The 10000-nt window shown below is 43.5% G+C and overlaps 1 protein-coding gene across 1 annotated transcript in view; it reads right to left on the bottom strand.

Annotated features, from left to right (window-relative positions):
* The window catches only part of LOC109886933 (sister chromatid cohesion protein PDS5 homolog A-like), a 66895-nt gene that overhangs the window by 26634 nt on the left and 30261 nt on the right, over positions 1 to 10000 (bottom strand). Inside the window, 7 exon segments of the mRNA XM_031817915.1 lie at positions 1940 to 2085; positions 4089 to 4183; positions 4264 to 4386; positions 5456 to 5505; positions 5508 to 5591; positions 7911 to 7991; positions 9788 to 9943. Coding sequence (XP_031673775.1) covers positions 1940 to 2085; positions 4089 to 4183; positions 4264 to 4386; positions 5456 to 5505; positions 5508 to 5591; positions 7911 to 7991; positions 9788 to 9943 — 735 coding nt within the window.

The raw sequence follows: 10000 nt of genomic DNA, 5'->3' as shown, positions 1-10000 counted from the left end.
AGAGGTCAGGTGAGAACGGAGAAGGTAGAGGTCAGGTGAGAATAAAGAGCTGAGAAGGTAGAGGTCAGGTGAGAATAAAGAACGGAGAAGGTAGAGGTCAGGTGAGAACGGAGAAGGTAGAGGTCAGGTGAGAATAAAGAACTGAGAAGGTAGAGGTCAGGTGAGAATAAAGAACTGAGAAGGTAGAGGTCAGGTGAGAACTGAGAAGGTAGAGGTCAGGTGAGAATAAAGAACTGAGAAGGTAGAGGTCAGGTGAGAACGGAGAAGGTAGAGGTCAGGTGAGAACTGAGAAGGTAGAGGTCAGGTGAGAACGGAGAAGGTAGAGGTCAGGTGAGAATAAAGAGCTGAGAAGGTAGAGGTCAGGTGAGAATAAAGAACGGAGAAGGTAGAGGTCAGGTGAGAATAAAGAACGGAGAAGGTAGAGGTCAGGTGAGAACGGAGAAGGTACGAGTCAGGTGAGAATAGCAGAACTGAGAAGTAAGAGGTCAGGTGAGAATAAGAACTGAGAAGGTAAGAGGTTCCGTTGAGAACAAGAAGGTAGAGGTCAGGTCTAGAGAATAAAGAACAGAGAAGGTAGGAGGTCAGGTGAGATTATAAAGAACAGAGAAGGTAGAGGTCAGGTGCAGAAACAGAGAAGGTAGAGGTCAAGGTGGAGAATAAGAACTGGAGGTAGAGGTCAGGTGAGAACGGAGAAGGTAGAGGTCAGGTGAGAATAAAGAACTGAGAAGGTAGAGGTCAGGTGAGAATAAAGAACTGAGAAGGTAGAGGTCAGTTGAGAACAAGAAGGTAGAGGTCAGGTGAGAATAAAGAACAGAGAAGGTAGAGGTCAGGTGAGAATAAAGAACTGAGAAGGTAGAGGTCAGGTGAGAATAAAGAACAGAGAAGGTAGAGGTCAGGTGAGAACAGAGAAGGTAGAGGTCAGGTGAGAATAAAGAACTGAGAAGGTAGAGGTCAGGTGAGAACTGAGAAGGTAGAGGTCAGTTGAGAACGGAGAAGGTAGAGGTCAGGTGAGAATAAAGAACTGAGAAGGTAGAGGTCAGGTGAGAATAAAGAACTGAGAAGGTAGAGGTCAGGTGAGAATAAAGAACTGAGAAGGTAGAGGTCAGGTGAGAATAAAGAACTGAGAAGGTAGAGGTCAGGTGAGAATAAAGAACTGAGAAGGTAGAGGTCAGGTGAGAACGGAGAAGGTAGAGGTCAGGTGAGAATAAAGAACTGAGAAGGTAGAGGTCAGGTGAGAATAAAGAACTGAGAAGGTAGAGGTCAGGTGAGAATAAAGAACTGAGAAGGTAGAGGTCAGGTGAGAACAGAGAAGGTAGAGGTCAGGTGAGAATAAAGAACTGAGAAGGTAGAGGTCAGTTGAGAACGGAGAAGGTAGAGGTCAGGTGAGAATAAAGAACTGAGAAGGTAGAGGTCAGGTGAGAATAAAGAACCGAGAAGGTAGAGGTCAGGTGAGAATAAAGAACTGAGAAGGTAGAGGTCAGGTGAGAATAAAGAACTGAGAAGGTAGAGGTCAGGTGAGAACGGAGAAGGTAGAGGTCAGGTGAGAACTGAGAAGGTAGAGGTCAGGTGAGAACGGAGAAGGTAGAGGTGAGGTGAGAATAAAGAACTGAGAAGGTAGAGGTGAGGTGAGAATAAAGAACTGAGAAGGTAGAGGTCAGGTGAGAACGGAGAAGGTAGAGGTCAGGTGAGAATAAAGAACTGAGAAGGTAGAGGTCAGGTGAGAATAAAGAACTGAGAAGGTAGAGGTCAGGTGAGAACGGAGAAGGTAGAGGTCAGGTGAGAACTGAGAAGGTAGAGGTCAGGTGAGAACTGAGAAGGTAGAGGTCAGGTGAGAACTGAGAAGGTAGAGGTCAGGTGAGAACTGAGAAGGTAGAGGTCAGGTGAGAATAAAGAACGGAGAAGGTAGAGGTCAGGTGAGAATAAAGAACTGAGGTCGCACCCTCTTGTCCAGGGTCCTCTCCCTCACGAAACCCAGCAGTTGGTCGTTAACCAGGTTCAGGTCTTTCTTCCCGGCGTTGATGATCGTTACGATGACGTCGTGTCGGATCGCCTCCTCTGGGTCATGTGATCGCACTTTCAGGAACTCTGATTGGACGATACAGACATATTTGGTTAGGGCAGCGTCTCCCAAACTCAGTCGTGGGACTTTAAAAAGGTCCCTGTGAGGTCTCTGGCCAGGCCTCAGACACCTTTAAAACCAGGTCTGGAAGGTTCCTCAGAAACCTACCTGTGAGGTCTCTGGCCAGGTCTGGAAGGTTCCTCAGACACCTTTAAAACCAGGTCTGGAAGGTTCCTCAGACATCTTTAAAACCAGGTCTGGAAGGTTCCTCAGACACCTGCCTGTGAGGTCTTTAAAACCAGGTCTGGAAGGTTCCTCAGACACCTTTAAAACCAGGTCTGGAAGGTTCAATGACNAAAGATGTGAGGTGAGAATAAAGAACTGAGAAGGTAGAGGTCAGGTGAGAATAAAGAACTGAGAAGGTAGAGGTCAGGTGAGAATAAAGAACTGAGAAGGTAGAGGTCAGGTGAGAATAAAGAACTGAGAAGGTAGAGGTCAGGTGAGAATAAAGAACTGAGAAAGTAGAGGTCAGGTGAGAATAAAGAACTGAGAAGGTAGAGGTCAGGTGAGAATAAAGAACTGAGAAGGTAGAGGTCAGGTGAGAATAAAGAACTGAGAAGGTAGAGGTCAGGTGAGAATAAAGAACTGAGAAAGTAGAGGTCAGGTGAGAATAAAGAACGGAGAAGGTAGAGGTCAGGTGTGAACGGAGAAGGTAGAGGTCAGGTTGAGAATAAAGAACTGAGAAGGTAGAGGTCAGGTGAGAATAAAGAACGGAGAAGAGGTAGAGGTCAGGTGAGAATAAAGAAACTGAGAAGGTAGAGGTCAGGTGAGAATAAAGAACTGAGAAAGTAGAGGTCAGGTGAGAGAATAAAGAACGGAGAAGGTAGAGGTCAGGTGAGAATAAAGAACGGAGAAGGTAGAGGTCAGGTGAGAATAAAGAACTGAGAAGGTAGAGGTCAGGTGAGGAATAAAGAACTGAGAAGGTAGAGGTCAGGTGAGAATAAAGAACTGAGAAGGTAGAGTCAGGTGAGAATAAATAACTGAGAAGGTAGAGGTCAGGTGAGAATAAAGAACTGAGAAGGTAGAGGTCAGGTGAGAATAAAGAACTGAGAAAGTAGAGGTCAGGTGAGAATAAAGAACGGAGAAGGTAGAGGTAGGTTGTGAACGGAGAAGGTAGAGGTCAGGTGAGAATAAAGAACTGAGAAGGTAGAGGTCAGGTGAGAATAAAGAACGGAGAAGGTAGAGGTCAGGTGAGAATAAAGAACTGAGAAGGTAGAGGTCAGGTGAGAATAAAGAACTGAGAAGGTAGAGGTCAGGTGAGAACGGAGAAGGTAGAGGTCAGTTGAGAACGGAGAAGGTAGAGGTCAGGTGAGAATAAAGAACTGAGAAGGTAGAGGTCAGGTGAGAATAAAGAACGGAGAAGGGTAGAGGTCAGGTTGAGAATAAAGAACGGAGAAGGTAGAGGTCAGGTGAGAATAAAGAACTGAGAAGGTAGAGGTCAGGTGAGAACGGAGAAGGTAGAGGTCAGGTGAGAACTGAGAAGGTAGAGGTCAGGTGAGAATAAAGAACGGAGAAGGTAGAGGTCAGGTGAGAATAAAGAACTGAGGTCGCACCCTCTTGTCCAGGGTCCTCTCCCTCACGAAGCCCAGCAGTTGGTCGTTAACCAGGTTCAGGTCTTTCTTCCCGGCGTTGATGATCGTTTACGATGACGTCGTGTCGGATCGCCTCCTCTGGGTCATGTGATCGCACTTTCAGGAACTCTGATTGGACGATACAGACATATTTGGTTAGGGCAGCGTCTCCCAAACTCGGTCGTGGGACTTTAAAAAGGTCCCTGTGAGGTCTCTGGCCAGGTCTGGAAGGTTCCTTAGACACCTTTAAAACCAGGTCTGGAAGGTTCCTCAGACATCTTTAAAACCAGGTCTGGAAGGTTCCTCAGACACCTGCCTGTGAGGTCTTTTAAAACCAGGTCTGGAAGGTTCCTCAGACACCTTTAAAACCAGGTCTGGAAGGTTCCTCAGAAACCTACCTGTGAGGTCTCTGGCCAGGTCTGGATGGTTCATCAGACAGTGGGACGCGAACTTGACCGACTCAAGCCTCACTGGGACATGGATGTCATTGAACCTGGGGATAGAGCACCTCGTTAACGCAAAGCACCTCTACTACACGTGTGTGTGTGTGTGTGTAATGTGTGTGTGTCTCACCGTCCCAGGAAGCATTGCCACAGCGGTCTGTTCTGAGTGGCCAGTTCTGAGTCTTTGGCTCCAAACAGCTTGGCCAGCAGTCTGACGACAGCTAGACGTTCTTCTCCGTCGTTACTCTGCAACACACAGACAAATTAGATTAGACTTTAAATATATTTTAATTCAACGGTCGTATTTTGGGTCTAGTAGGTGTGTGTGAGTCCAGGGTTTTTTCTGGAAGGAAATGGGGCTTAGGTGGGTGGGCTTGGCGTAAGGCTGGCTAGTATGTATCTCAAATTTTACTATATACCCCGGTATTGATAAACGGACCGGTTGAAAGTTTTTATTTTTATCTTCTATACTGAACAGCAATATAAAACTCAACATGTAAAGTGTTGGTCCCATGTTTCATGAAATAGAAAAGGTCCCAGAAATGTTAAAAAACGCACAAGAAGTTTCTCTCTCAAATTTGGTGCACGAATTTGTTGACATCCCTGTCAGTGAGCATTTCTCCTTTACCAAGATAATCCATCTACCCGACAGGTGTGGCAAATCAAGAATCTGATTAAACAGCGTGGTCATTACACAGGTGCACCTTGTGCTGGGGGAAGGCCACTCTAAAATGTGCAGTTTTTGTCTCACGCCGCAACGCCCACAGATGTCTCATGTTTTGAGGGAACGTGCAATTGGCATGCTGACTGCAGGAATGTCCACCCAGAGCTGTTGCCAGAGAATGTAATGTTCATTTCTCTACCATAAGCCGCCTCCAATGTAGTTTTAGAGAATTTGGCAATACGTCCAACCGGCCTCACAACTGCCGACCGCATGTATGGCGTCGTGTGGGCGAGCGGTTTGCTGATGTCAACGTTGTGAACAGAGGGCCCCATGGTGGTGGTGGGGTTATGGTGTGGGGGCAGGCATAAGCTACGGACAACTAACACAATTGCATTTTATCGATGACAAATCCTAACCAGACAGGACAGAACCTGGCGACTATCAGGAACTACCTGTCCTAACCAGACAGGACAGAACCTGGCGACTATAAGGAGCCAACCTGTCCTAACCAGACGGGACAGAACCATTACAACCCCGTGTGTGTCGATGGGTCCTATACCTTGAGTTTAAACTCTAGCTGGGGGGTCGATGGAGAACAGCTCCTGGATCAGATCATACAACCCCCCTGTGTGTGTCGATGTGTCCTATACCTTGAGTTTTAAACTCTAGCTGGGGCATGACGGACGTGAGCAGCAGAGGGTCGATGGAGAGAACAGCTCCTGGATCAGATCAAACACGTGCTCTGACAGATCACTGACTGAAGACTTGCCCATCACCAGCACCTGGTTAAAGAACTGGAGGGGGGAGGGAGAGAGAGAGGGAGGAGAGACAGAGAGAGAGGGAGGGGCAGGGAGAGAGAGAGGGAGAGAGGAGAGAGAGGGAGGGAGAGGGGCAGGGAGAGAGGGGCAGGAGGAGAGAGGGAGGGGGCAGGAGGAGAGCGAGGGGCAGGGAGGGAGAGAGAGGGGCAGGGAGGGAGAGAGAGGGGCAGGGAGGGAGAGAGCGAGGCAGGGGGCAGGGAGGGAGAGAGAGGGGCAGGGAGGGAGAGAGAGAGGCAGGGAGGGAGAGAGAGGGGCAGGGAGGGAGAGAGAGGGGCAGGGAGGGAGAGAGAGGGGCAGGGAGGGAGAGAGAGAGGGCAGGGAGGGAGAGAGAGAGAGGCAGGAGGGAGAGAGAGAGAGAGGCAGGGAGGGAGAGAGAGAGAGGCAGGGAGGAGAGAGAGAGAGGCAGGGAGGGAGGGAGAGAGGAGAGAGGAGAGAGAGGGGCAGGGAGGGAGAGAGGAGAGAGGAGAGAGAGGGGCAGGGAGGGAGAGAGGAGGAGAGGAGAGAGAGAGGGGCAGGGAGGGAGGGAGAGAGGGGGGCAGGGAGGGAGAGAGAGAGGGGCAGGGAGGGAGAGAGGGGCAGGGAGGGAGGGAGGTGCGGGGGAGAGATGTTAGTTGGTCTGAATGGTATATCTATACACACACACACCAATATATATATACACCTGTACTATACACTATATATATATATATATATACACCTATATATATACCTTTACACTATATATATATATATACCTATACTATACACTATATATTTTATACCTATACTTTACACTATATATACTATATATACCTATACTATACACTATATATTTATACCATACTATACATATATATTATACCTATACTATACACTATATATTTATACCTATACTATACACTATATATATACACTCTTCATATATACTAACTCTACACTATATATATATATATATATAACCTATACTATATATATATATATAGTATATAGGTATATATATAGTGTATAGTATAGGTATATATATATATATATATATGTGTATAGTATAGGTATATATATAGTGTATAGTATAGGTACTATCTATATATATCTATATGTGTATAGTATAGTTATATATATAGTGTATAGTATAGGTATATATATCGTGTATAGTATAGGTATATATATAGTGTATAGTATAGGTATATATATATAGTGTATAGTATAGGTATATATATAGTGTATAGTATAGGTATATATATAGTGTATAGTATAGGTATATATATATATATAGTGTATAGTATATATATATATATAGTGTATAGTATAGGTATATATAGTGTATAATATAGGTATATATATAGTGTATAGTATAGGTATATATATAGTGTAAAGTATAGGTATATATATATAGTGTATAGTACAGGTATATATATAGTGTATAGTATAGGTATATATATATAGTGTATAGTATAGGTATATATATATAGTGTATAGTACAGGTATATATATAGTGTATAGTATAGGTATATATATATAGTGTATAGTATAGGTATATATATATAGTGTATAGTACAGGTATATATATAGTGTATAGTATAGGTATATATATAGTGTATAGTATAGGTATATATATAGTGTAAGTATAGGTATATATATATAGTGTATAGTACAGGTATATATATAGTGTATAGTATAGGTATATATATAGTGTATAGTATAGGTATATATATAGTGTATAGTATAGGTATATATATATATATATATATAGTGTATAGTATATATATATATAATATATATATATAGTGTATAGTATAGGTATATATAGTGTATAATATAGGTATATATATAGTGTATAGTATAGGTATATATAGTGTATAATATAGGTATATATATAGTGTATAGTATAGGTATATATATAGTGTATAGTATAGGTATATATATAGTGTATAGTACAGGTATATATATAGTGTAAAGTATATATATATATATAGTGTAAAGTACAGGTATATATATAGTGTAAAGTATAGGTATATATATATAGTGTATAGTATAGGTATATATATATATATATATAGTGTAAAGTATAGGTATATATATATATATAGTGTATAGTATAGGTATATATATAGTGTAAAGTATAGGTATATATATAGTGTATAGTATAGGTATATATATATATATATATATAGTGTATAGTATAGGTATATATATATATATATAGTGTAAAGTATAGGTATATATATATATATAGTGTAAAGTATAGGTATATATATGTATATATATATATAGTGTATAGTATAGGTATATATGTATGTATTAGTTTACAGTACTAACATTTGCGATACATGTTTCTATGGTCTGAACGGTCCTCTTCAGCAGAGTCTTGGCCAAGTCGTACGCCTGCTTATTCAGGTTCTGGACAGGAGGAGAGAGGATCCAACAGGTATCAGGTTGATCAGTGTTACCTAGTGAGCAGGTATCAGGTTGATCAGTGTTACCTAGTGAGCAGGTATCAGGTTGATCAGTGTTACCTAGTGAGCAGGTATCAGGTTGATGCATTACCCAGTGAGCAGGTATCAGGTTGATGCATTACCTTGTGAGCAGGTATCAGGTTGATGCATTACCTTGTGAGCAGGTATCAGGTTGATGCATTACCTAGTGAGCAGGTATCAGGTTGATCAGTATGTTACCTAGTGAGCAGGTATCAGGTTGATCAGTGTTACCTAGTGAGCAGGTATCAGGTTGATGCGTTACCTAGTGAGCAGGTATCAGGTTGATCATTGTTACCTTGTGTGCAGGTATCAGGTTGATCAGTGTTACCTTGTGAGCAGGTATCAGGTTGATCAGTGTGTTACCTAGTGAGCAGGTATCAGGTTGATCAGTGTTACCTAGTGAGCAGGTATCAGGTTGATCAGTGTTACCTTGTGAGCAGGTATCAGGTTGATCAGTGTTACCTTGTGAGCAGGTATCAGGTTGATCAGTGTGTTACCTTGTGAGCAGGTATCAGGTTGATCAGTGTGTTACCTAGTGAGCAGGTATCAGGTTGATCAGTGTTACCTTGTGAGCAGGTATCAGGTTGATCAGTATGTTACCTTGTGAGCAGGTATCAGGTTGATCAGTGTTACCTTGTGAGCAGGTATCAGGTTGATCAGTGTTACCTTGTGAGCAGGTATCAGGTTGATCAGTGTTACCTTGTGAGCAGGTATCAGGTTTGATCAGTATGTTACCTTGTGAGCAGGTATCAGGTTGATGCGTTACCTTGTGAGCAGGTATCAGGTTGATCAGTGTTACCTAGTGAGCAGGTATCAGGTTGATCAGTGTTACCTTGTGAGCAGGTATCAGGTTGATCAGTGTTACCTTGTGAGCAGGTATCAGGTTGATCCAGTGTTACCTTTGTGAGCAGGTATCAGGTTGGTCAGTATGTTACCTTGTGAGCAGGTATCAGGTTGATCAGTATGTTACCTTGTGAGCAGGTATCAGGTTGATCAGTGCTACCTAGTGAGCAGGTATCAGGTTGATCAGTTACCTTGTGAGCAGGTATCAGGTTGATGCATTACCTTGTGAGCAGGTATCAGGTTGATGCGTTACCTTGTGAGCAGGTATCAGGTTGATCAGTATGTTACCTTGTGAGCAAGGTATCAGGTTGATCAGTGTTACCTAGTGAGCAGGTATCAGGTTGATGCGTTACCTTGTGAGCAGGTATCAGGGTGATGCGTTACCTTGTGAGCAGGTATCAGGTGATCAGTATGTTACCTTGTGAGCAGGTATCAGGTTTGATCAGTGTTACCTAAGTGAGCAGGTATCAGGTTGATCAGGTTACCTAGTGAGCAGGTATCAGGGTGATGCGTTACCTTGTGAGCAGGTATCAGGTTGATCAGTATGTTACCTTGTGAGCAGGGTATCAGGTTGATTCAGTGTTACCTAGTGAGCAGGTATCAGGTTGATGCGTTACCTTGTGAGCAGGTATCAGGTTGATCAGTGTTACCTAGTGAGCAGGTATCAGGTTGATCAGGTTACCTAGTGAGCAGGTATCAGGTTGATGCGTTACCTTGTGAGCAGGTATCAGGTTGATCAGTGTTACCTAGTGAGCAGGTATCAGGTTGATCAGTGTTACCTTGTGAGCAGGGTATCAGGTTGAATCAGTGTTACCTTGTGAGCAGGTATCAGGTTGATGCGTTACCTTGTGAGCAGGTATCAGGTTGATGCGTTACCTTGTGAGCAGGTATCAGGTTGATCAGGATGGTGTCCAGTAGTTCCTGTGTGACTCCGTCTCCCTCCATTATTATAGAACTCATCAGATCCAACATGTGCATCTGGACCTTCTGATTGTGACTGTTACTGTAGGGGGGAGAAAGGGAGGGGGGAGAGAGGGAGGGGGGAGGGGGAGAGGTCAGAGGGGGAGAGAGTTAGAGGGGGAGAGAGGG

Source organism: Oncorhynchus kisutch, unplaced genomic scaffold (assembly GCF_002021735.2).
Source record: "Oncorhynchus kisutch isolate 150728-3 unplaced genomic scaffold, Okis_V2 scaffold1198, whole genome shotgun sequence".
Taxonomy (NCBI): domain Eukaryota; kingdom Metazoa; phylum Chordata; class Actinopteri; order Salmoniformes; family Salmonidae; genus Oncorhynchus; species Oncorhynchus kisutch.
The sequence above is the reverse complement of the archived record's forward strand: the minus strand, read 5'-3'. Positions and strand labels throughout refer to the sequence as shown.